Source organism: Passer montanus, unplaced genomic scaffold (genome assembly GCF_014805655.1).
Source record: "Passer montanus isolate IOZ18808 unplaced genomic scaffold, ASM1480565v1 scaffold4, whole genome shotgun sequence".
In the NCBI taxonomy this organism is placed as follows: Eukaryota; Metazoa; Chordata; class Aves; order Passeriformes; family Passeridae; genus Passer; species Passer montanus.
Window position 1 is genome coordinate 1,391,809 of NW_024368818.1, and position 27,433 is coordinate 1,419,241.

The window sequence follows — 27,433 nt, forward strand, 5'->3', positions numbered from 1 at the left end:
CCGCCTTTCCCGGCCCCCGCCCCGCGCGCCTGGCCCCGCCCCGCCCCGCCCCGCGCGGGGCCGGCGGCGTCCGCGGTCGCCATGGCAGCGGTGCGCGTCACCGCGGCCGGCGCCGCCGATTGGCGGGAATTGTTCGAGAAGGCGGCGGAGGGCGGAAGCGGAAGCCGCACGTGGAGCCGGTGAGTGGCTGCCGCAGTTTCTGGAAACTTCGCCTCATTGTCATATTTAAAGCGGCGGCGGCGCCGCTGCGTCCCCTCCCCGTCCGCCCGCCCGCGCACGCCACGGGGACCGGCGGCCGCAGCAGCACCGGGAGCGAGCCGGGCAGAGCGGGGGCCTCCCTCTGGCGCCGGGGCCATGGCCGTGGTGGGCTTTGATTTGGGCTTCCAGAGCTGCTACATCGCCGTGGCGCGGGCCGGCGGCATCGAGACCGTCGCCAACGAGTTCAGCGACCGGTGCACGCCGTGAGTGGTGGCGGGGGGGCGGGCGGGGGCCGGTCCGTGCCCGGCGGAGCGCCCGGCGCGGAGAAGGTGCTGGAAGTTTCGCGGCGGGGCGCGGTGGGCTCCCGCTGTGCGGGGCCGGCGCCTTCCCCGGCACTCGCCGCCGCCGGGGGCTGCCGGGGATAGGTACGGGGTGTGGGGCCGGGCGGCAGCCCGCGGTGTGCCCCCTGTGCTCCCCTTGCCGCCCCAGCCCGCGCTGTGCCCCGATCCCCGCAGCCGCTGTGTCCCGCTGTGCCCCAGACCCTGACCCGCGCTGTGCCCCCGCCCCGCTCCCCTCCGCTTTGTTCCCCTGTGTCCCCCCGCCTGCTCCCTGCTCCCGACCCCCTCTGTTCCCCCGTGTCCCGGTCCCGACCCCCTCTGTTCCCCGTGTCCCGGTCCCGACCCGTTCCCTGCCCCGGAGCAGCGCCGGGATGCGGCGGGGCTGTGCGGAGCCGCCCGGGTGCGGTGCGGCGGGCCGGGAGAATCCCCGTGCGGGCAGCCCGGGTTAAGGGGACACGGGAGAACGCGCTCCCACTCGGGCTGCGTAGGATGGGCTCTGCCAGCTGCTCCCGGGCAGCTCTCCTTTAGTCAGAGGTTAGATATAGAAAGCGTCTGGCTGAAAGCAGGAGTTAGTTGACAAGTTGGAAGCGGCCGTGCACAGCCGGGCAGGGTGTAGTCCGGCTGTGAGCTCTGAATTGCCATCATCCTGTTATACCCTTTGGATAAGCCATTGTGAAAAGTCCTGGATTCGGGCCAAGGCTTTAAGACGGATAAAAGTCTTCTTGTAGCTTTTTAATGCAAACTCAAACCCTTTGACGGAAAGACTTAGGTGTTTTATATCTGCAGTAGTAGAAAATGAATCCGTGACAGTTCTTGGTGGTGTTTGTAGTCAGGAGTGAGTTAATTAGCCTGTTGTTCTTTCCAGGTCGGTGGTTTCGTTTGGATCCAAAAACAGAGCTATTGGTGTTGCAGCTAAAAACCAGGTAGGTCATTTCCTGCTGCAAACTGTTGAAGTACCAGCGGGTGTAAAGAGAGTTGGCTGTGTGTGTTTGAAGCCAAACAGCCTCGTTTCTTGTTGAGCCTTTTATTTTAGAAATGCTGCACTATGCTGCCATGCTTTCTTTGGGGAAATGTAGGATGTTTTTGCTGGAATGCTTCTGCTCTCTCTTTCATTAAAGTAATGCTTTCCAGTTGAATATGTTCATCTTCTGACAATTTAAGGTCACTGGGTTTCTTTTCCTAATGATTGTATACAGGATTTTCCTTGTACTTGAAGGAAAACATTTTAAATGCTGTATATAGTTTCTTAAAATCAGATGTAAGGGGAGAAGTTTGGCTCAGATTCTTAAAGCTATTTAGGGTACCTTGCTACCTTTGGATTTGCTGTAAATTAAATGCCTCTGGTTTTGAAGATGCAAGTCCTTATTTTGGGTTGTTTGTTTTTTTGTTTTTTTTTTAATTGAAGTGCTCTGAAAGATTGAATGTTTTCTTTGTTAAAGTACTATTTTCAGTTTAGAAAGAGAACTTGATTCCAACAAGTCTCAGAATAACAAACTGTAATGATTAAATAAATCCTTAGGTATTGTACGTTGTTACATAACTGCTGCTGGGAGATCAAGCATGCAGCCTCCGCTGGCCTGTGCATCTCTCTCATGTAGCAAAAGGACTGCAGTGTGTTTCCATGGAGAGAGCACTAAAGGAGACTTTATTCCACTGTAATAGCACTCCTCTTAATTTTGAATAGCCGAGGCAATACGAATACTTTGCATGTTAACAAGCACACACACATTCAGTTACAGGTTAGCATTTGGAGTAATGAAGTAAATACATGTGTTTGTGGTTTTTTTCTTAAATTTCATTTCAGCATTGCTGAGTTGACTGCTGACATTGTTGCAAGTCAGAAAGTAGTATGATTCATTAGTGTGCAAAAATGAATTGTTACTCAAAATGGGAAATGATCTGAACCCGATGTACTCTCAAGCATGTTTCAATATTAGATTGTTCCAGTAGGTGCTGTGGAAAACTTGGAGTAAGCTGCAAGTGAGGTTGATTCTCTCTTAGATTGCATTTACAAGTGTTTATTTGTAGTGATGAGCACCTGTGGCTTTAGTTACCTTCAGACTAACCTGTATGATGTTACTGATTGACTGTTTCATGCTTGGCTCTCTGAGAAGTTGAAGCTAAATATTTTTGCCAGGAAATAAGAATGTGATACTTTAAATGATAAAAAGATGACAGATCATTTATTTCTGTAGTTGTAAGTGGCCCAGTTTGGCTGATGACCTGAGATGTGAATTGCGTTTCTTTTGTAAATGTGCAAGTTTCGTGACATGGACTACTGAGAGTTACATTTTTTGTGTCTTAGGGTCTAGTAGCTACTTAAATCAAGGAGTACAATGATTCTTTTCATTTGGGGAAAAAAAAAAAAAAAGGCAAAGAAACAAAAAAATCCCACAAAATTAAAAAAAAGAGGTTTTGATTGGTGACTTCTACACTGTGATTTTGTGAGAGAGCTCAAAATACTCAAAGGTGCTCTCTTTAATATTTGAGAAATTGGTGCTGGAGCAAATTTTCAGAGAATTTCTGTAACTTTTAGGTAAGTGTGATAGCACTGGAGATGAGAACAGTACTTTAGTTAGCAGACCATAATTCTCAGCTTTCTTAATTGTGACTAAGCAGGAAGATATTAAAACATGCTACAGACCTAATGGCATACAATTACTCTAAAAATATCTTAAGATTGTTCTCTTAGAAAAGGCTTTGAGGTTAATTCTAAATTAGGCTATAAAAGCTGCCAGAGTGTTTGCACTTCTCTACCCACTACATGGTAATAATTCCTGCTGCTACGTTCTTCAGTCATACAGCTGTGAAATATGTAGCATTCAAGCACTCTGAAGTTGTGGCTATACAAATAAATAAAACCATGCTGGGCAACAATCTTCAGCACAGGAACCTAACTACTCAATCACATTAAAGTACTGCAATAGTTCCTGGCATGATTTTTGGCCTGTGTTAACTTGGGCTTGTACTATTAATTGCTGAGCACTGTTTGGTGATTAGAATAAACCAAGGATGATTCTCAGCAGGCAGTCCAAGTGTGACATCTATCCACAGGCACAGCTGTCTGAAAGTTACTGTTTGTTAGTGGGAGTATGGCCTCCTTTTTTTGTCAGGGAGCTTTTATGTAGGAGAAGTGTCCTAGTTGGGTGGTTTTCTAATACAAGATGTAGCTCAAATGCTTCTATTTTGTGGTGGAAAAATTTTTATGCAACCAGGAATTGATGCTTTTCTTTGAGGCTAGTGAATGCTAGGAATATTCCTTGTATGCTCAGCATTTGAGTTGCTATCATGCAGTCTGTTGGTGCCTGCCTAAGTCTATCCTGTAGATAATAACACATTTCTATAATTTCTCTCTGATAAAATAGAATTAAGTCTACTCTGAGATACTTGCATTATCCCTTAGGCTGCTCTAGTTGTCTGGTTTCTGTTGTGGTTTGCATTTCTGATAACGAATGCTTCTTCATGCCACTTGCTCTGAGGAGCTTGCATTGTAGTTTAGCACATAGTTCAGGCTGATGTTAGCAAAAAAAGTTCCAAGTTGTCTATGTGCTGCATTCTTCTTTGGTCTAGTGCAGGAGTTGCTGCTAGGTGAGTGTGAACAAGGAAATGATGTGATTTCAAAGTAGCTCAGAGAGGAAAAAGTAAGTGTTGAAGCGTATGGGGATGCTTAAGCTTGACACTTAGTAACTAGGAAAGCCCTTGCTTGTGCTTAGTGTAATAATGTTTAAAGTGGAGGTGGTGTGGCTTGGGCTGGAGGGTCAGTTTACAGATAGAGAAACCAGCTTCACATGTAGTTGCAATCTTTAAACATTTGAATTTGGTCTGAGTTCTGTCACCCAAGGTGAGGTTCAAGGTGAGTGGCTCTGGTTGCCAGCACAGTGAGCAGCAGTGCTCCAGTGCAGTGCACAGGGGGGTTTCCTGAGCTGGGGAAGTGTCACAGGGAGACAGGAGCTGCCAGAAGCCTACAGCTTAGGTGGCAGTGGCTGATGGGACCTAGGTGGGGCCAGGAGCAACAACAGCAGTTTCCCCCAAATGTAAAATGAGCCCTTGGGGAGCACTGGTAGCAGGGTGTGGCACAGCAGTGTGCAGGAAGGCTGCTGGGGCAGTGCCAGCCCTGCCAGGGAGCAGTGCCATCCACCTGGCAGAAAGCCACGGCCCCATCAGCTCCACAGCTGGCACAGCTGCCCAGACAGGAACATGCAGCTCTGGCAAGAACATGCTGCCAGTATTGGGTGGCACCTGTGAGCACAGATGTGGGAATGTGCCCAGGTACTCTTCCACTTAGTGACAGAACTCTGGCGGGAGGTGAGTAGGTTGAGGACTATCAGGGAGTGTGAGAGAGAGAGATGGTATAGTGGAATTGCACCCTGCATTCCCTGGAGCAGGCCTGGGAGGCAGACAGGACACTCAGAGGATTCCTTTCTCTCTCCCCCACCTGCTGGAAAACAATTACTTGAAGGGATAGGGAGCAATCTGTCACCAAGGTTATGCTGGCCTGTGTCAAAATTGCTTCCCTGAAGAAAAAGAGACAGGACATTGCCATAGGAGACTCCCTTTAGAAGGGAGCAGAAGGCCCAATATGCTGGCAGGAATCACTTCTTGGGAAAGTCTGCTGCCTCTCTGGGGTCCAAGTTGCTACCTGGGTATGGCTGTCAGATAATTATCCATTATTGGTTTCTCATGTTGACAGTGATGAGACAGCACTAGGAAGTCCAAGGGCAATCAGGAGAGATTTCAGGGCCTTGGAATGACTGCTTAAGGGATCAGGAGCACAAATAGTGCTATCATGTGTTCTTTATCCTTCCAGTTGCAGGAAATGACGGAGGAAACAGGAAGAGCCAGCAGACCAATATATGAGCCTAGTGCCACTGGCAGAATTTGGGGGTTTTGATCATGGGTCAGTTAACATAACAGCAGGACTGCTAGCAATGGGCAGGGTACACCTGTGGCAGAGGGGGAAAAGGATCTTTGCACAGGAGCTAGCAGGGATCACTGAGAGCTTTAAACCAGATTTGGAGTGGGGAAACTCATGCAGTCAAGTTTGCAAGAGATAAGCCTGGGGAGTTCCACAGCAGTGTTTGAGATAGAGTGCTCTGGTGAGGTCCTTCCCTCTGCTGCCTTGGTGGAGATGGGATGGAGATCCATGCAGCAGCAGTGACACAAGGGTTATTATTGATATGTTTTAAAACTGTGGAAGCTCCTGAGAATGGTCACATAGGAGCTGGGGCTTGTCCTCTGCAAAAAAGTGGCAGGATCAATAGCCCAGCTGAAGTGCATGCAAGCAGGCATCAATGCCTGCAACACAGGCAATAAAGAGGAGGAGCTGGACACCACTGTGCAACAGTAAAACTGACACAGTTGCCTTTATAGCAACATGAGGGTATGACTGGCAGGACTGGGGTGTTGCTCCTAACTGGTTAAAAACTGGCTGGATAGCCAGGCCCAGAGTGTTATGGTGAATGGAGTTAAATCTAGCTGGCAGCATATCACCAGTGGTGTTCCCCAAGGCTCAGTGCTGGGGGCCAACTCTGTCTGATATTGTAATCCGTGATCTGGAAAAGGGGTTTGAGTGCACCTTCAGTCAGTTTGGAGATGAGGCTGAATTGGACTGGAGTGTTGATCTGCTGGAGGGCAGGATGGCTTTACAAAAGGACAGGCTGGACTGAAGGGTTGAGGGCCACTGTATGAAGTTCAATGAGTGCAGTGTCTTGCACTTGAGTCACAACAACCTCAGGTAACACTACAGGGTGGGCGCAGAGTGGCTGGGAAGCTGCCTGGTAGAAAAAGACCTGGGAGTGCTGTTTGACAGCTGAACATGAGCCAGTGTGTGCCCAGGTGACCAAGAAGGCCAATGGTGTCTTTGCCTGTATCAGCAGTAGTGTGGCCAGCAGGAGCAGGGCAGTGATTGTCTGCCTGTACTTGGCACTGGTGAGGCCACACCTCAGATCCTGTGTTCAGTTCTGAGCCCCTCACTGCAAGAAGGATGCTGAGGTGCTGGAGTGAATCCAGAAAAGGACAGTGGAGCTGGGGAAGGGTCTGGAGTGCAAGTCTGATGAGGAGCAGCTGAGGGAGCTGGAGGTGTTTAGCCTGGAGAAGAGGAAGCTCAGGTATGCCCTTATCACTATCTATAAGTGATTAACCTAAAAGGAGCACAAAGTCGCACCAGGGGAAGTTTAGATTGGCTGTTAGGAAAAGATGGTTTGAAAACATTTGAACAGGCTACCCAGGGAAGCGGTGGAGTCACTGTCCTGGGAGGTATCTAAGAGGTGTGTGGATGTGGCTTTTGAGGACATTGGTGGACTTGGCTGGGTTAGGTAAATAGCTGGACTTGATCTGAAAGGCCTTTTCCAACTTAAACAGTTCTATGATTCTAAATTAGTTGACTAAAGTAGTAGGCTCTGTTGATCGTGTCATTGTTGTCTCAAAGTTTCAGACATAGTTTTATAATCCTTAATAAGTAATGGTCTGGAAGTCTGTGTCCAACTTATTAATGAGCTGATAAAACGTACCAGACAGTAATTACCAATGTTAAATAAAACAGCTGTGACAAGGGAGTGAGCAGTTGTCTGAAAACTTGACCTGTGCTTGGGGTCATACAGAACAGCACTGAACATTGCAGGCTGATTAAGAGTAGATTTCTAACTATCCTCTATTTCTTTACAGCAAATTACTCATGCCCACAACACTGTATCTAACTTCAAGAGATTCCATGGCCGTGCATTTAATGATCCTTTTGTTCAGAAGGAAAAAGAAAAGTTGAGCTATGACTTGGTTCCCATGAAGAATGGTGGTGTTGGAGTGAAGGTAAATCTGCAGTGTATCTTTCTGGATTGTATAGCTAAATCTGAAATCTTAATTTCAGCACCTAGTCATGAAAATATAGGTTTCTTTTAATTACCCTAAAGGTGGGTTGTTTTAATCTTTCTGTTAAAGAAGAGCTCTTCTACGAATAGACAGCTTTATCTTTAAATAGTGGATGTTAACCTTCAAATTAAGGTTCATTTACAAATAATTGCTGAAATGCAAGTTTCCCTGTTGGCAAATTGCACATTAGCTCAAACACACTGGCAGAAAAACTGCTAAGATAATTACAAGGTCGTATGGTTTTGCTTCAAAGTATGACTTTCTGCCACTTGTGTGAAATGCATTGCAGAAGACTTATTAGGTGTTGTACAAACACTTTAGAAAACAGTTGGAACTCTTCTTTAGAATGATTGCCATAAATGAGTAGCAAGTGTGCCTTTAGTGGACTACCTGGAGTCAGTTACTTGCAAAAAGGTGTTCAAAACCAGCTCCTACCACATTGCAGGTTTGGCTCTTGCTTACATTTCAAGGACTTCACTGATACAGTGTCAGCTTTTCATAGAATAGGTATTGTTAATAACATTGTGTTCATTTACAGAAATATGTACAATTACTGATAACGAAGCTTTGCTGGCATAGCAATCAGTGTTGCTTCGCTGTTGAAGACTTTAGCTTGAGCTGGTCCCTCATAACTTAAGTATAAATCAGTCCTAAGTAGTGAATAGATCACAGAATTATATATGTTAGAAAGAAGCCTGACTAGAAAAGTAGCCAAGCTTTTCAAAAGAGAAGGTGCTTTTTCTTTTGGTGTTTGTGATTTATGAGGTTAACAGATAAATTCAGACAGAAATTATTGGTTTCCTTTAATCAGTGTGTAGGAGTTGTGTCCTCCCAACACTAGACTCTCATATAGTACAAGATTACTTGGTATTTTTCCTTTTTTTCTTAGGCTGCTTGGAGAACAAATTAGCATTTATTTCTATTTAACTGTGGTTAAATAGTTTTAATAATTGATTCAGTAAAATTCAATAAGACTGGGAGGTTCAGAGAACAATTTTTCTATTAAAACCAAAACGCCTAATTTTTCCCCAAATCATACTGAGTGAATAGAAGTGAAGTGTTACTTTCAAGCATCAGCTGTAATGTGTTACTTCACTTTGTCATTGTCATGTATTCTATTGCATGATAAAAATGGTGCTTCAAGAATGATTTTTGCTAAGAGAGCAATAAATGAACTTTTTGCAAAGCTTTATCTTAAGCTTTTAGTTGTTTCATGTGCATAGGTGAACTGTTGTTGCACAGTTCTTCCTTTCAGACGCCTCACATATTTGAGCAGAAGGATAAAAATGCCGGGGAAAAATACACAGCAAGTACTTCTGTACATTTTTTTTTGCTTTTGGCATCAGTTTGAAAAATGATGGCTATTTTTACTTAATGTGCCACATTTTAAACTTGTGTCGCTTTTGACCATTTCCTTAATCTATAGAGTTGATACAGTTCTTGATGTCTTAAGACAGAATGGAATTACTGCATCTATAAACACTCAGCTGGGAAATTAAATTGTAAACTGAAGTTCTATAATTAAATAATGAAGCATGTTGTGATTTGTAGGGTGCTAGCCAGCAGTGTATCAAAGAACATTAAATATATGTAATTTTCCTTGTTTTGAACGGAACTAATGAGTTGAACTAATAGAATTATTTTACCTGTTCTATCCAGGTCATGTACATGGATGAGGAGCACATCTTCAGTGTGGAACAGATTTCAGCTATGCTATTGACTAAATTGAAGGAGACTGCAGAGAGTAACCTGAAAAAGCCAGTAACAGACTGTGTTATTTCTGTAAGTAATTGTAGCACACAGGAACATTGTCTTTTAACTTCAGCTATCGAGGGCATTTTGTTTCTATTCATGCAGAGTAAAAAAGAACTCTGCTAAGCACTTAGAAAGGGATTAATCCTAACTAGATTTAGTGCTTTTGACTTAAAGAAATCCCACGGCTGTTGCCGTATTCCAGACCCTAACTTAATGAACTTGTTCTCTTGGAAATGTCTGGACCTTCGGACCCAAAATGTTTCTGGATCCAGCTATATACCCGTCTGGAACAGCTTGTTTTCATGACTGAGCATACTAATTACTCATTAAAGTAAATACATACATTTGTGTTCTTTCTTGAATTTAAAACAATTTGATAACATCTTTGAGCAATTTCCATTGTTGATGAAGTTTTGCCCTCTGTCAGCTGAGAATTTTAGTTTCTGTCCTGTTTATCTCCATCCTTTCAGCAAATTTTGTTTTGTTTCTTTTTCACTGTTATGACTGCACAGAAAATGACCTCATGTCAAGATCAGTCATTCCATTGCAAAGCCCTGAGTATAAAATAACACCTGCCTCTCTGTTGTCAATGACTCGGAACAAGTCTGTCTCATGTTGCATCTAGGAATATTTAGCTCTGTTATTATTAGAAATGTTTCTCCAGTTGAACCTGGAAAGCTAGTTCTTCATGTCTCCCTGGAGGGGGGTACATCAGAAGGCACTGTCCAATGCCAGTGCTAGAGATCTGTAGAAAGTTTTCAGCAGCATATTCCTTCAGCATTTATTAGCATTTCTTGCCCAAAGAAATTTCTGCCAAAATAGATTCTCTTCATTTGTTATCACTTATTGCTTTGCATCTCTCACGTCTGTAGTATTGCTGTATGCTTTTAGTTTCCTCTTTCCTTGTTTGGGCAGGAGTCTATTGCTAGTTCTGATTAAGGTATTCCATGTCACTCTCTTCATAATATCCAGTTTCACATTTTGAGCCAGCACTTAATGTTACTATCATTTGTATGCAAATAACTCATTTGTTTCTTGCTAGTGTGTGCTCATGTAAACTAGCTGATGCTGGTTTAATTCCATCTCTGAATAGAGTATTTGAAGTGTCAATTCAGTATGGTAGTTGCATTTTGGAGACTTGAAGTAAGTATCTTCCTCAAAGAGGAGGAATGGATACAATTTTTAAATTAATACTTTCAAATAAGTGGTGTAATGTCTCATTTTCTGGAAATAACTTTGTATTCTCACCTCCTTTCTTCAGGTTCCATCATTTTTCACAGATGCTGAAAGGAGATCTCTTCTGGATGCAGCTCAGATTGTTGGTCTAAATTGTCTTAGATTAATGAATGACATGACAGCAGGTAGGTAGGATAAAATAGCAGTTTCTGCAATTGACAGGTGGGATAGAGGGTGCATTTAATTACTTTAAGAAAAAGGACTGACTTGAAAAGGCAAATATAAGACATAAATATTTGAAAAACTTGCTGGTCTTTTCTTGGTTTAATGTCTTCTGTGTGAAGGGGTAGATGAGATCAAGCTCCATTAATAATTATCTCCCTGAGCACTTATTTAGGAGTCATTACATGTGCCTGGATTACTTGTTCATTTAGTGTGCTGTTGAGATGCACAGTTGTAGGAGTTAGACACTCCTAAAGGAAGTTCCTTGATTAAACGTTAACACCTCATAACTTCCAAGGCTTTTTTCAGTATAGTTGGGGTTTTAAACAGACACATGGCTCTGTTGACCATTTATACAACTCTCAGACAAAACTTCCCAGCTTGGAAGATACTCACTGTAAATACAAAACTGGGTTTGGGCTTTGCTTTTTAGATGTTCTATGTTTTTTATTACTTTGCAAGGCAGAAATAAATAAACCCAAACAAATCATTAGGGAGCATATACATGACTAAGGGAGCATGTTCTGCTTTTCAGGTTCTGCTTTAGATGAATGGAACAAAGCTTACATGAAAATAGTATATCTTGCACAGGTGTAGGTCTGGATTTGTCTTCATGCTTTTGATCTTACAGCTTAGTGTTCACAGGGATATTGTGATATGCCACTGGAAACTAGAGATTGTGTGGATAATATCTGGCACTTCTTTTGCAGTGGCTCTGAATTATGGAATTTATAAACAAGACCTTCCAGCTCCTGAAGAGAAGCCACGGATAGTTGTATTTGTTGATATGGGACATTCTGCATTTCAAGTATCAGCCTGTGCATTCAACAAGAGTAAACTGAAGGTAGTAAGATTAAATGGAAATAAAAATGTTTACCAGCAGTTAGAATAAAATAGCCAGCCAATCTGCCTTTTTTTTTAAATTCTGAAATAATTTAATTCATGGAAAGTAGCAACGAGTCGAAAGGCAAAGATTTTTACCAGTATCCTTCACTTCATTAGAATTGTTTCAAACAGGCTGTAAATTTCTCGCAATACACAAATGTAAGGTGTATAATACAAGTACTATGATTTATTTTGCTTTATCTAAATGAGTGTGTATGTGGATGAAAATTTTGCATACTTAGGATTGTCACTTAGCTATTTAGTCTTATTTCCTCTGTAAAAGTGAAGATCAATTTTTAGCTGATGTGGTTGTGCATTGGAAGGTAGGCTGATCTGTCCCCAGTATTATTTTGAAGCAAGGACTTGCTGATATTGGAAGACTGCTATTCCCTTTGATTTTATTAATGTTAGACTAAATGGTGTTCTTTCAAACCAGGTACTTGGCACAGCATTTGACCCTTTCCTCGGTGGGAGAAACTTCGATGGAAAGCTGGTAGATTACTTTTGTGCAGAAATAAAATCAAAGTACAAACTAGATCCAAAAACCAAAGTTCGGGCTCTTCTTCGTCTGTATCAGGAATGTGAGAAACTGAAGAAACTAATGAGTTCAAATAGCACAGACATTCCTCTAAATATTGAGTGTTTTATGAATGATACTGATGTGTCTGGAAAAATGAACAGGTGAGTTCTGTACAAGACAGCCATTTGCTTTAGTGACCATTTTTTTAAACAAGTGAACAAGTGTTTCTGTGTTTGGAAGAAACTTTATGTGCTAAAATTAAGTGTGAGTGCTAAATAGCTGTGGCATTTTGTAATGCTAGAATAGCTAAGGCTGGGAAATGTGATGTTCAGCTACTTGAGTAATGTTTCAGTGCAATAAAGCATGCATAAGTTGTTTAGATTCTTTTTGTAAAATATGTTCTTAAAACCATGTATTGATGCATGCAAACCTCAGAGGGTTGTATATTTTGACCTTCTACATATTTTAGGTAATCTAAATTCCATACTCTCTTAAGATAGCAACAATTTAAGCTTTCTTTTTTTCTGTTCTTAGTGTACTAAGATATTGGATACTGGTAGAGAAATGGAGGGCAGAAACAGTGCTTATGGGTGATGACTTGATTATGGTGCAAGTGTAAATGAAGTCTCTCTGTCTCTTGCACATGTTCACAGGCATGGCTTCATTTGTTAGTTCTGTAGCTACTGCTAAGAGTGATGGGTTCTTTTTCTTCCAGTGTTTGGGCAAGTTTTTCATAACAAAGGAAGTGTCAGTGTTTTCGGATTGCTTATCTCTAACCTCTGTTCTGAGGCAAATACATAGCAGCTGCCCAAACAAAACCTATATCTTTAACTGCATTGATAGTGGCTTAGGAAAAATTGAAAGCAGATGCTTGTGTGATACCTTGTCTATGTTTGGCCTACTCACGGGAGTTTACCTTTAGGTCTCTGCAGTGTAGTTAACCAACCTAGTCAGCATCAGTTTGGAAACAAATACCAGGCAAGCTTCTTGTGGGACAGGCATTCTTTAGTTAATTCCATTCTTTTTTCTTAGGTCACAATTTGAAGAATTGTGTGCTGACCTGCTGCAAAGGATAGAGATGCCTCTGCTTTCATTAATGGAACAAACACAGCTGAAAGTGGAAGATGTAAATGCTGTAGAGATTGTGGGAGGAGCAACCCGTATTCCTGCTGTCAAAGAGAGGATTGCTAAATTCTTTGGCAAGGATGTCAGTACAACACTGAACGCAGATGAAGCCATAGCTAGGGGCTGTGCTCTGCAGGTATAGTACTGGCAGCACTTGATGAAACTAAAAGATGTATTTTTTCCATGAAGAATTAGTCAAGCAGTTATGAAAAATTGTAGAAGTGGTCCATTTTCAAGTACTCAAGGGAACATACATGTTCAGTAGGTCTTTTTATGGGATTATACGGTTTAAAAGTCCAGAGTACTCCTCCCTGGTGCAGTACTCTATTGCAGTATTTTATTGCAGAGTGTTTTCTGTAAGCAGCCCACTCTGCTCTTCAGAAGAACACGATCTAGGGATCTTTAATGCCAAAAATTTAAGTTGTTTTCAAGCTGAAAGGTACTTTTACTCAACAAGGTATAAGGAGTATCTATGGAGAGCCCGAACTAACTGCAAGTTTGACTTTCCTGGTATCCAGCTTGCCATCTATGAGAAACAGGTTTTATTCTGTCTCACTCCCATTTTTACTGTTTCCAACTGTATTTTACAAGCAAACCATTCATTCTGTGTTCTTCCTTTTCTCCTTTAACTTCTTGTCTTATTTCACCCTCTTCTCTTTGACTTGTTTCTTTACTCCGTCTCACTGACAGCTTCCCATTGCCAGCAATCAGTTGTGTTCAGGGAAAGAAGCAGGACCCTTTAGATAAACGCTTTTTAGGACTAAGCACTGCAGCATTGCTCTTTTTTATAGTCCTGCTATTTCCTTAGTGTTGCCTTTACTCACAAGCTGCAGAAGGCCTGCTAACACAGCACATTAAATGCTTGTGTGTGAGATTCGTCTTCTCATACTGCATTAAAATTGAGTATTGAAATAGTTCTGCCTAATAAAATCAATACAGTTCTCACTTGTTTGAAAAGTTTTTGCTGTCTTGGCTGGTGGAGTAGAGGAGTTAACCAGCTTTAATGCAAGCTTTTTTTTTTTTTTTCTTTTTCAGTGTGCCATTCTTTCTCCAGCTTTTAAAGTAAGAGAATTTTCTGTGACAGATGCTACACCTTTTCCAATATCTCTGCTGTGGAACACAGAAGCAGAGGACACTGAAGGGTAGGTAGCTCAGACTTCCATTCCATGTAGCTTTTGACCTTCATAATTCAGGAGTCATGTTCTTGCTTGCATTTAAACTAGAATTTGGCATTCTCATGTGGAAAACCCATAGGCCATGTTCCAGAGATGGTCGACAGGGAAGACTGTAGAGACATAGGTTGAAATTTGAACTGTAATTCATCATTTTTAAAAATATAAAGATTTTTTAAAAAGTGAGGGAAAGATCTACCAACTAGTATCTTGTCTTGCCTTTATCTAGTTTTCAGGATTAGGAATATAAAATTTGATCAGTGTTTGGGTCCTGATTCCACTTTGCCTTCTGGCTTTTCAGTTTTTACGCTGTCTTGGCTGGTGGAGTAGAGGAGTTAACCAGCTTTAATGCAAGCTTTTTTTTTTTCTTTCTTTTTTCAGTGTGCCATTCTTTCTCCAGCTTTTAAAGTAAGAGAATTTTCTGTGACAGATGCTACACCTTTTCCAATATCTCTGCTGTGGAACACAGAAGCAGAGGACACTGAAGGGTAGGTAGCTCAGACTTCCATTCCATGTAGCTTTTGACCTTCATAATTCAGGAGTCATGTTCTTGCTTGCATTTAAACTAGAATTTGGCATTCTCATGTGGAAAACCCATAGGCCATGTTCCAGAGATGGTCGACAGGGAAGACTGTAGAGACATAGGTTGAAATTTGAACTGTAATTCATCATTTTTAAAAATATAAAGATTTTTTAAAAAGTGAGGGAAAGATCTACCAACTAGTATCTTGTCTTGCCTTTATCTAGTTTTCAGGATTAGGAATATAAAATTTGATAAAATTTGACCCAGTGTTTGGGTCCTGATTCCACTTTGCCTTCTGGCTTTTCAGTTTTTACTCAGGGTGTTCTCAACACCTAAGATTCTTGATTTATTAGTAATGTTAGGTACTCTGGAAATTTTGGGAACTTATATGGATGCTATTTATCTGACTGAAGGAGGAACTTAACACCTAGCAAAAATTTAACATTTGTAAGAGTAATTTCTTGCTGCAGTCTCTTACGACTGACATCTGTTACTAATTCTGTGCCATGCCTGTGGGAAATGCTATTGCTTTCTAGGATGTAAATAGCTCCAAGTTCAACCTGTGGAAAAATCATAGTTCTAGAGGGATCTGTTCATACCTTTTTCATGTTCTTTGTAGTTCAGCCTTTTTTTCTTCCTGTCTGTTTTCTGTGGAGGTGCAGGGCCTAATTGTTCTGTCACTTATGAGAGCAGCCTTGTGGGCTCATGTTCTAGGTAAACCTCTCATTTTCTCACGTCTAGGTTATTAGATGAGATCTTCCACAGTTAGGAGACAAAACTTAGTTGGAAATTAGGATCGGGCTGGCATAAAAGCGGACAATGCCGTAGAACATGAAGTAAAGCTGGTTGTTTTTCTGTCATGTTGAGGAATGAATAATAATCTGGTGTCAGGGTTCTCAACTGAGCCATGGAAAGTAAATGAGCAAGGAATTAACAGGGCTATAATTATCCCTTTGAGACTAAGGAAGGGTGCAAATTATAATTCAAAATACACTATTCCAAGTTCAAATAGTGGAATAGGACAAGTTCTCATACAGTAGAGAACAGTAAATCCTTCTCCCTTGCAGTACAGTAGTGAAGTATCTTTATTGGAATTGTTCAAAAGGGTAAATGTTTCAAAACATGATGTTCCTCTAAAGAGTTCTGACCCTATATCAAGACCTTCCAGCTCAAATACTGCTAAAAGTGATACTTTTCCCTTAATTGCAGAGTTCATGAGGTCTTCAGCAGAAATCATGCAGCACCCTTTTCTAAGGTACTTACATTCTATAGGAAAGGTCCATTTGAGCTAGAAGCTTTTTATTCTGATCCTAATGGAGTCCCATATCCTGAGTCAAAAATTGGTAAGTAATTGTCCTGGAAGTAGTGTTGTCTCCAATAGAACAATTTGAAATCAAAGAGTAACTGTTGTTGTGCAGTATGGTTATGATGTATGTATTCAGGTTTTTGTCTCTGAAGGACTCAGACTTTTCCCATTCCTGACACAACTGAATTGGTATTTTTTATTTTTCTTGCTTATAATGTTGCTTTGGCTAAAGGAAGAAATGAGGGGAAACAAATCAATGCCTACAATTAAAATGTAGTTATCACTACAAAAGATAGCTTTTTAACTTTTTTAAATCTTCTTTTCGGCTTATCACTGAAGCAAGCTAGGAATAATTGAGTAATATCTCCTGTATATAAAAAAAGCATGTCTTGAATAACTAGTTGTTGTTTTTACTATACCTTCTGGAATTGGCATAATGCTGAGTAACTTTTAATCAAAGCAGTCTGAAATAGTGGCTGCTACAAGACTACACTATTGATTTGTCTACGTAACATTTCTAAGCAGTTCTTTCATACTTTTTGACAAATTGCAGTACTTGACATTGTTGATAATTACAAAGAGCTTACAATATGGTTAGTTAGAAAAAGACTGATGGTAAAGACAGGCCAATTAAATAATTGTTCTTTAGTTCTAAACATGCAATTAAATGTTGTTGTTTGCATGCCATGTATTTTGGAAAACCAGCACAATGAAGAGGGACTTACTACAAGTACAAGTAGTGACAGTACAAGGGGGGAATAGCTTTAAAAACTGCAAGGGAGCCAGTTTAGATTAGATATTAGCAGCAAATTCTTTGCTGTGAGAATAGGTTTCCCAGAGAAGTTGTGGATGCCCCATGGATGGGACATCCTTGGAGATATTCAAGACCAGGTTGGATGAGGTCCTGAGCAACTTGGTCTAATGAAAACAGGGGGTTTGGAATGCAGTCTTTAAGGTTGCTTCCAACTCAGGCCATTCTATGATTCTCTGACTGTATTCTGTAGTTACAGAAACATCAGACTTCCTTTTGTGGTTAACTCTTACCATAAAGACCAATGGTGGGGTTTGTCAGTGTTCAATTTATTTGGCTTTGACAAATGAAAAACTGTTTATCTGCTGTTCTGAAAACTGGTAAGAACAGAACTGAAGATCAGATTTGTTTCAACTCAGTTGCCAATTAATTCTTTGCTCAGAACAGAATTATTGGTATGACTAATGGGTGAAGAGTAGTTCTAATGAGGATGGCAAAAGAGAGAACAGGTCACACAACTCCAGTATTATTGGACTTACAAGACAGAGGTTTACATTCCATAGCCTATGAGACAGGCAGGTAAAAGCTTGTGCATTTGTGATCTGGATCTGTTGCTGAAGGAATAGTGTGTACAAATGTGTATATAAACTGGGGAACTTGTACTTTGCAGCTAAGTGAGCATTCTTGTCTCCAGGTCACTCTTTTGGTAATCCATGCATAAGGAAAAATGTCTGCAGTTAATGTCAAGGACATCTGATTCTTCATTTACTGTTGAACTAATTCTCTGTCTATTAGTTTCACAATGCTTGTTTCAAGTATTACAGTACTTACAGAACAATCAGGTTCTTCCCTAGAATAAAAGGTAATGGCAGACTTGCATGGATGTTAGAAGCTGTAACGAAAGCCTCTACAAATACTGTTTCTATGTTGAGCAGTAACTTGTATTAGAAAGGCACCACTTAATATTGGCATTAGACTAAGCCCTTCAGTAGTTTTATTTCAGCCCACTAGTAACACAGAGAGCACCAGTTTTGTATTTGTGAGTGGTGTCAAGAGCACCTACTCTTTAATTTATAAGATGAAGTTGGCTGAAAAGCAGTGGACTTGGTTTTATTGTTTTTTTGTTTTTTCTTCTGGTAGTACTGATTTAATTTATGGGACCATGAGATTAGCATGGAGGCTTCATCAAATATTTAGAATACAGTTTGCCTATGAAAAAGGGAGATGTTTTCCTGGTTCTGTAATATTACCTGCTTAATTCCACTGTGTGAGTTTTGATTCTTTTGGTTTTAGGTAGGTATGTTATCCAGAATGTGGCAGCCCAGAAAGATGGAGAGAAGTCTAAAGTCAAAGTGAAAGTCCGTGTCAATACTCACGGCATTTTCAGTGTGTCCACTGCATCTATGGTAGAACCAGTTAAAAGTGAAGAGTGTGAAGATGTCAGTGTTGAGACTGAAGTGGAAGCTCAGGACCAGAGGCATATTGAAAACTTCAGTGATGTAAGTTGACCTTTCTTGTGTGTGAATGTCCTTACTGATTGATGAAAGTGTGTTTTGCTGTTACATACTCTGGAAGAAAACTACCTTCCTCTAGGGAAGCAAAAGGAGATTAATTTTAAGATGTGTGTAGCTGTCAGGAAATGTCTTTACAAGAACAGGAGACAATTTGCGCTATCTTGGAAGTGTGTGGATTTCAAAATCAGTTTTTCTGTGAAGTGCCAAATAGCAGCAGGTTGGTTGTTTGAGGGTGGGGTTGCTTACAGCTGCCATAGTTATCCAACTGTTCCAAACAGGAAAACTAGATTTGGATTGTTAATCATCCATGTACTTTGTGTTGAAAGGATTTGTATGTAATCCTTTGTATCAGTAAAGTTTTTTGAAACTTTTTTGTGAAAGGGAAAACTGAATTTTTTTCTACAGCATTGAAGGAGAGGGGAGCACTGGGGAATAATGCACATTGTTACAGTCTACTTGATCTTTTAATAATTTTGAGGGGGAAAAAGTAAACATTGACTCAATAAATTAAAAGCCCCTTTTTGTAAGAGAAAGTGGTAGCATGTGCACACACGCACACAAGTATTGTGCAGCAAGCCTGGCACTGGTAACATTTTCATGAACTCCTCCTGAACTTGCACCTAGTCTGTATCTCCATAGTGAAGCGTGTGTGTTTCTGCGTGTGCACAGAATGCTTTTTAGGGCACTTTGTACCGTATGTGCGTCAGAAGTGAAGTGCCCTATACTTAAATGCAAGTGCACATGCCTTCTACATCCTTTGTGCCTGGGCTTTCATTTCAGAAAAATATCCAGCAAGAGAACAGTGAGGCTGGAACACAGTCCCAGGTACAAACTGATGGTCAGCAAACGTCACAGTCTCCCCCTTCATCAGAACCTCCCTCTGAAGAAAACAAAATCCCAGATGTCAAGAAAGTGAGTGACCCTTTAACTCTGTTGAAAATGTTATCCTATATAATGGCTTTTGAAATGGTAACATATTTCAGGAAAAGTAAGGAACTTGGTGTTGGAACCTTTTTCATTTTCACATCTTTACTATAGTGAAAAATAATGTCTGTATCTTGTGATGATTTTTGTACAGAGTTTGCAAAAGAATTCCTGCAAGAAGCCTTTCTCTACCACTTCCATATCTTCTTGCAGTGTTGTACAACTCATTTATTTGGGTTGCAGACATTTCAATCTAAACAGCAGTTAGAGGCCAAGCTTATTATTATTATTAGGCCTGCTGAGGGAAGCTGGGATCATAAAATTCATAAACCGAAAAGGAAAAAATCAATATGAAACACATGTCTGCATGTTATTGCTAGTGATTTTGTTTTTTCATCAGTATGAGATGAGAAATGCTTTGGGTTAAAATCTTAAGCCCTATCAGCATCATTAGTGAACTGCTACGTTACAGATGGACACTTCTGGAAAAACTGCAAACACAGCATATATCTGAGGAATGTCCTTGCTGCAGCTCAGTGCTTAGTGTCTGGAAATAGACTGTAAGGAGACTAGGATAGGAGGTGGAATCCTCAAAAGGAAAGTGCCTCGTGAGCATATTTTGAAGATTTTAAAAGAACATGGAAAAACATTTGTGTCTTCTTCCTCCAAATGTGTCTTTCATCATAGTAGTACTTCATCAGAAAGAAGTCAGGAAAATTATCTTATTTTTCTTCTTTCTAACTCAGACAAATGAGAAGAAAGGTGATCAGCCCCCCGAAGCTAAAAAACCCAAGATAAAAGTGAAGAATGTGGAACTACCCATTGAAGCTAACTTGGTTTGGCAGTTAGGAAAAGATCTCCTCAATATGTATATTGAAACAGAGGTGAGTTAGTGTGGTGTAGACTGCTTTCTTGTGTGCAGTTATTAACCATTCACCTGCTTCTCAAGGCAACCTCTGTTCTTGCACTGTCACCCCAGAGTGTGGGCTCAATTAACAATGAGCTAACATACTGTCTGCCTTCTAACTCATAACTGACAAATGTTTATCAGAAGGATTGAAGTGTCCTTTATAGCAATTAGTGTCAGGGCACTGATCTCTGGAATGACATCACAGATCCATTTAAACTGTTGTAATCTAGAGAAGTGCAACCCATTTCTTCAGATGAGTCTACTGCATAATAATGAGGATTTCAACAGTTAGATGAACCATGGCCTCTGGGAGATCTTACAGGAGCTGTGCTTCACAGAATGCTGTTTGAACATTGTTATTTTTTAATTAAAATATTTTCTGTGGTATACAGGGAAAGATGATTATGCAAGATAAACTGGAAAAAGAAAGAAATGATGCAAAGAATGCAGTGGAGGAATATGTATATGAGTTCAGGGACAAGTTGTCTGGACCATACGAAAAGTTTGTGTGTGAAAAGGTAGGTTATGGTTTCAGGAACTTCTCTGAAAATACTGATGCCCAGAATCTGTTTTGTATACCTTGGTTAAACTTTCTCAAAGCCAGAACTTCATTTGAATGATGGCAGTGACTAACCCAGAATTAGGCTTAGGTGTAACAAATACATATCCCTGAAAAAAGGTTTTGTTTCCAGTTGGAGCTGGTGACTGGAAGGGGAAGCTGTGTTGCTTTATGTGTAACTAAAACCATGAATTAAAGTTACACCCTAAGCATTGGCCTAATCAAGGACAAAGGTCTATAAATGTTACCTTTGTTGTAGACGTGTGTTTCTCAGTCCAGAAGCTGGCATGGTTTAAGTAACTATATCAGGCAAAGGCTGCAGTAGAAATTAATTTTTTTACAGGAGGCTAAGGATTCATGTGTATATTTACCTGTGTTGTGTTACTTCAAGACAAACATGGTTGATTGGTGTGTATTTTGATGTTTGATGTATTGAATTATATTGACACACAGGATCTGCAGGGATTCTCTGCCCTCCTAGCAGAGACAGAAGGCTGGCTGTATGAAGAGGGTGAGGATGAAGCAAAGCAGGTGTATGTAGAAAAATTAGAGAATTTAAAGGTAGGCCTATTAATATGCCCAAAAAGCAAAATTTCCAAAAAGCTGTGCTAAACAACATTAATGAATGTTAAGGAATCACATAAACATATAGAAATTGCTTTTTCCAGAAATTAGGTACTCCAATTGAAATGCGCTATCAAGAAGCAGAGGAGCGACCAAGGCTATTACAGGAATTGGGACACAGGCTCCAGTACTATGCTACAATAGCTGGGGAATTCAGGAATAAAGTAAGTGGCCTTTTTTTAACCACAGTGCTTCGGTGAGGCTCACTGGCTGGAGGGCTTCAAATGCACTTTCAGATGAGCTGTGAACTACTGCTATATAGGTCACAAATTTAACACCACTAATGTTTCCCAGCACTCAAAAAATCTCATGCAGTGTGTCATATCTTCAGCTGCTTGATATTTCTGGATGTTTTCAGGCTGAAGAGAGTGTTCTTATAAAGAGTTTAGACTTGTGGTCTGATTCTTGACCTTTAAAAAACTGATCTGTTTTTTAGAAATGTGCTCCTCTTCCAGTTCTTTCAGGGACGAGAATTATTGTATGGTGAGAAGCATTAGTGTAAAACCTAGTTGCAGATAAAGTAAAAAACATGATTTTCTTATATGTGGGTGTTTGGGGCTTGGTTTTTTTAAATTGGTATTTGTATATTATGTTCTCAATAAGCTTTCCAGTCTGAAAATTTGCTCCTTGAATTTCAGCTTAAAGAATTTTAATAGGATGGCTCACAACACTCAGACTAATTTAATCTGAGACTTAACATCAGAAGCAATTATGTCTTCACAGCTATAAATTACAAAATTAAATCATTAGTAGTGTTATATGTAAAATAACTAGTATCATTGTAAATAATATATTTTAAAACTTGGTTTTATTTAAGAATTCTAAATATGGATTCATTGGTTGTGTTGCTGGGCAAGTCCTTCTCCGGATAGTAGTTAATTGTGTGACTGTGGCATTGTAGGGAATGCTAAAGTTGAAAACTCTGATCTTTCCCTGTACATCAGAATATCAATGGGTAAACTACCTTGGGTGCAGGTAGCTCCTCTAGAACGGGAGGGAATATTTTCTTTTATCAGCTTTAAGAATGTTACATTTTATTGCATGACCTTTTTATGAAGCCTCCATGTCCTCTGAACCAGATTTTTTGTTCACTTGAGTAAAGGAAGCTTTATATTGACACCTGTATTTCCTGTTGTCTCTTGCTGTAATGGATCTCCCTTGTGGCTAATTTCTGTTTGTTTTGACCACTGGAAGAGATTTGCAAGTTACAAATAATTGAGATAGACTTGTTGGCATAACTTGATTACATTATTAACACTTGACTTTATTAACTAATACAAAATGTTTGTGTTTGGACAGGATGAGAAATACATCCATATCGATGAGATGGAAATTATGAAAGTAGAGAAGTGTGTTAGTGAAGTGGTAGAGTGGATGAATAATGCTGTGAGTGCACAGGCTAAGAAGAGCTTAGATCAGGATCCAGCTGTGCATTCAAGTGAAATTAAGGCAAAGCTACAGGTAAGTGCCATAAGAAACTATCTTTGGAGGTTGGTGCTAAAAGTAGACTGGTATCTGTGCCTTTTGTCTTCCCCAGTTTCATCTTGCTGCTCTAGTGTTCTTGAAAGGTAGAAAGTATGGAAAGGAGGAGATCCAGCAGAAGGCAGAGGAGCTCTAGTGTACTGTATACAATTCTGTGGGGCTCATAGATATTTTGTTTTTCAGTCACCTTAAAAACTCACGTTGTTTTTCAGTGTTTTACTGAGAGACAAAATAGTATTGAAAAAACCAATGTGAAATCCAAAATACTTAGTTGAATTTTGCCCACAGAACATCATAAAGTATACCAATTAATTTATTTCAGAGTAAAATAAGTATTTGTCATTTTGGACACAGGGGAACAAATGCAGAAGCCAATTTCAAGCAGTCTTTTGGACACAGGACTTTTTGCACTAGTGAAGCTGGTGGCTCCTTAATACACATTCTGCCCACATCTTTTCCATCTTTTTTAGGAGTTAAATAATGTCTGTGAGCCTGTTGTGACACAACCAAAACCAAAGGTTGACTCTCCTAAGGAGGAAAATCCATTAAGTGAGCAGAGTGATTATAAAACTGAAGACATGGGAGAAGATGACAAAAATTCTGAAATGCCTCAGCAAAATGGTGAATGTCATCCAAGTGATCAAAACACCATTAACATGGACCTGGACTAAGCCACTGCACTTGCAGCAAATTATTTCATCCCATGACAGAAGATGTTTTGGCTGTCATATGTGATGGGGGTGGGAATGCATTGTTTTGGAAACTATTTATATTTTTTTTTTCTTAAGACTTGTCTGGGAATATGTTATGTTGTGGGAGGAAGAATAGTAAAAGTGTTGGTCATGACTATCCTAAAAGGAAAATTGCCTTGGTAACTTTCAGATTCCTGTGGAATTGTGAGTTCATACTAAGCTTCTGTGCAGTATTTAACCATTTGCATCACTAAAGATGAAAAGAAGCCCTTGCTTTGAAATGTACTGCTCCTTTAAAAGGTTGTAATCGAAAAACACACGTAGGCATTTGTAGATGCCAAGGTAGTTTTCTTTTGTCTGGACATCTAATTGGGTATGTCAGAAAAAGCCAGTGTCTGTCCCTTTCATAAGGACTTTGCAGAAGAAATCCTTCTGTCTGAGGTTTTTGGTTGTTGCAGTCCAAAGTACTTATCAGGTAATGAGATGGTGAAATGTGTTAGTAGCATGCAGAAACGCTTACGTTTCATCTCTTGCTAAACAATACATTTTTCATGTGGGGTACATAAAATGAAGGAAATGCTAATTCTGTTAGTGTTATTGTGAAGCTTTTTAAAGAGCTTTGAAATAAAGTTCATTTTACTGGTATCTCCTGACCTCTTGTCTTTAACTGTTTGCAGTACTTTTGCTTTGTGTTTCTGTGCAGGAGAGTCACAAACACTTAAAATTCTCATACTTTGCACAGAACCAGTTGTGCAGTGAGACAAATGTAATTCAGGCCCTTAATGAGTTATGCCTCTCCCTTTTCTTTGGCCCAACACCTGAAACAAGCTGGAAACTTCACAGATGTTAGAGTATAGGAAACTCACCAGGTGGACAGCTTTAGAGACAGATAAGTATACTACTAATAAGAAATTGGCAAATGTAAAGGCAATTAGCCACAAACCAAAGAATTTAGGCTGGTTAAGACCAGACAGACCAAGGAACACTGTAACTGCACATGCTCTGAAGACGAGGTTGAAAAGTTCAGATGTGAAGAAGACCTTGGAAACCTTCAGCAAAGACCCCTGATGACCCCCAAAATGGGGAGGCACAGATGTAGTGCAAAAGAACTATCTAATAATCATGAGATCGTGTGATGATGTTGTAGTGACTAGGAGTACTTACTGTAAAAATACACCAGAGCACTTGACAAAAGTGGGTGAGTTATGTGAAGAAATCCCCCTCATCACTGGTGCTGCAAGAAGCAAATACCTGCTCTGTAGACATTGGTCTGTGGGGATTTATTTCCAGTCTAATGGAACCCTGTAACTTAGAAATTGTAATCCACAGTTCAGAGTAAGATGTTAAACCCTGGTTGAATACTTAGGCCAGGCTCTGCTCTTTGTTATAGACTAAGCTGAAATGATATTTTCATCCCATTCAAGCTGCTCAGGTTAGACCTTGGTAAAGGTTTTAAAAACTAAGAATTCCTCTCAAGTAAATCTCTGTAGTCTCTCGGAGAAGATTTTTTTGCATACTTGGTGCAGGGGAGGATGCTCTGTGTTAAACATCAAATTACACTAGGGAATATTAGGCACCTGAAATGCTGTGGGAAGAACTTTTCTTGGAAGCGTATTCTGAAGGGTGTTAACTCTGCTGATGCATGGAAGCACAGATCCCATACGTAAGCATGTGGCACCAGATGCTTAAAGATCAGTGTCACTAAATGCAATAGTGCTTTGGTTTGGGGTTTGTTTTTGTTTTTTTTTAAATAAGGGTTTATTGTGGCTACAGCAGTACTTCATCTGGAACAACAAAACCCAGTGGAGAAAAGATAAATTGGTGCCACTGGAGCTACTAAAGAGGGAGTACAGATGAGAAGACTGGTGCTTTCAAGGGCCAGCTAATCCTGTCCAAGGCAAGTCTTTTTCTTCTAGTTGGTGTTGTTAGCATCAGCCTTCTATGAGTTCTCACAGCCAGGGGCAGGAGCTCTAATGCAGTGTGTGCAGTTTCCAGCAGTAGTGCCCTGTTTTCTGCATTGACTATATTGACTACATATAACCCCTTTGATAACTGGGTTATCAAAATGCAGATCACTGTTACAGGCTGCTTTGAGCTGCCTGTTCTTCACTTCTGCTGATCCATTAGACAATGGTGTACAGTTAGCAACAATAGGAATATTTTGATTTTTCCTTTTCCTAGTGCTAAGGGATAGGAAGTCAGACCAAACTTCAAAACCATGTCTGAGGTAGGGAGAAATATTTCTGTATTGGTACCAGTAGAGTGGTCTCATCATGGGTTAACTTTTACTAACAGACTACTGCTTGCTTTCATTATTGCTGAAATGGAAATGGACTTATATTGTAAAATCAGTAAGATGCCTTAGGAGAAAGCTTAGCTTAATCAGTGGAAAATTTTGTAGAGGCATTTGAAGTAGAATTCTGTCTGAAGAACTAGTCCTGAATCTATAAAAAGCAGCTTTTCTGGTCCTGATGGATTGCCATGTATTAACTCTATAGAAGGTACTGAATTTTCCCTCTAATTTTCCTCTAATGAACCTTCATGAAAAGTCTGCACTGGGAACAGATGAATCTGGGCTGGATTTTTTTTTCCAGATTTCTGCAATGTTAACTATTTCATACCAGCTAATGGTATGGCAAGTGATGAATCCCTTATGATTAAGTGTCTTATTTAAATCTTTACAGTGCTTGTGCTTTACCCTACGAGGGAGAAGAAGGAAAACAAGAATATATCAGTGATACAACTTTACCTTCCCTCCCTTTGCCCCAGTTTAATGACTTTGCTTTCTAATTTAACTTTTACCAGACACACGTGGAAATCCTCTGTGCCAGTTTCAGTTTAATCTCAGTATCAATGACAGGGAGGTGAGGAGGTTCAGGATGGCAGTTCCCTTCATGCTGCAACATAGCACAAAAACAGCACCACAAAACACAGATTACTGGCCAGTTGCATCTCACTGGTACAAGGCTGTAATGGCCTTAAAATTCTACTGACTGAATACTGCACAAAAGTTTGATACTCCTTTTGGAAGGAGAGAGAAAGATAACTGGATTCCTCTAAAGCAAGCTTTTGCAATTCTTTTCAAAAGGATTTTTGGTGCTGTGTATTGTTGCATTCACATCCCAATTTTACCCAAGTCTTTACAGCTGTTTTGCTGTGGTGACATTATTAATAGGGGAGAATTTACATCAATATTCAGTGAAGTTTTATTTTTGAGGCACGGCCTTTCTCAAGGTGTGTTCTGAAATCTTGAGAGTCCTTTGACATATCATAGGAAAGTGTCTTACAAACGTTTATTTATTATTTAGAAAATGTGTGCTGTATACAAAAAACTCAAATGCCCCACTAAAAATGTTTAAGGTCATATTAGGGGAAAACACTCAAAATGGACCTAATTAGATTGCGTTTTTGGATCATTGTTAACCTTAATTACATATATAAGTATTCCTTAACCACCTTTATCTTCCCAACATAACAGACTTGTGAGTTAACTTGGTCTTTAGAGTAGAGTTTATAAACTTGCAATACACATCAGATTGCCTAAAATTCACTCTTTGTCCAATTTGGAGTCTTAGATGACTAAAATTTATGTAAAATACACGGGACTTGTCATAACTGTTTTATTTTCCTTTTACTATTTATTTTTCCTGAAAGCTTTAGTGGAATGAAGAATTGTGAAATTATGCACAGTCAGAGCAACTATATTTTTACATGAAATTTTAAAGTATTTTAAGCCAAGAAAAGCTTAGAACCACAAAAAAAGATATGGACAAAATAAGTAATAAAAAAGGGTAAAGTCCTAAAATTTATGTATTGTATAACCTATTTCACACAAATTTGGTGTAGGATGTTTTGGCAGACTACCACTACATAGACTGGCTACCACTGAAGTC

General features: G+C 40.2%; 1 protein-coding gene across 2 annotated transcripts; it reads left to right on the forward strand.

Annotated features, from left to right (window-relative positions):
- Window positions 1–185: 185 nt before the first annotated feature.
- Window positions 186–24,185, forward strand: HSPH1 (heat shock protein family H (Hsp110) member 1). 2 transcript variants are annotated; one of them, XM_039718471.1, is made up of 18 exons: window positions 186–461; window positions 1,402–1,459; window positions 7,200–7,340; window positions 9,060–9,182; window positions 10,417–10,516; window positions 11,264–11,397; window positions 11,875–12,119; window positions 12,991–13,219; window positions 14,119–14,225; window positions 15,988–16,121; window positions 18,129–18,334; window positions 19,130–19,261; window positions 20,020–20,157; window positions 20,576–20,701; window positions 21,196–21,303; window positions 21,411–21,530; window positions 22,666–22,827; window positions 23,319–24,185. In XM_039718471.1, the coding sequence occupies exons 1-18, from the start codon at window positions 355–357 to the stop codon at window positions 23,517–23,519; spliced, it is 2,571 nt and encodes an 856-aa protein (XP_039574405.1). In that variant the 5' UTR covers window positions 186–354; the 3' UTR covers window positions 23,520–24,185. The 2 variants fall into 2 exon arrangements, with proteins under 2 accessions (XP_039574405.1, XP_039574406.1); XM_039718472.1 differs by lacking the exon at window positions 19,130–19,261.
- The last annotated feature ends 3,248 nt before the right edge of the window (window positions 24,186–27,433 follow it).

Bases quoted from the DNA above. Each gene is read 5' to 3' on its own strand.
- HSPH1 (XM_039718471.1), top strand. From the start codon at position 355: ATGGCCGTGGTGGGCTTTGATTTGGGCTTCCAGAGCTGCTACATCGCC. The intron at 9,183-10,416 runs GTAAGTAATTGT...TCCTTTCTTCAG, and splicing joins TAACAGACTGTGTTATTTCT to GTTCCATCATTTTTCACAGA. The intron at 20,702-21,195 runs GTAGGTTATGGT...ATTGACACACAG, and splicing joins AAAAGTTTGTGTGTGAAAAG to GATCTGCAGGGATTCTCTGC.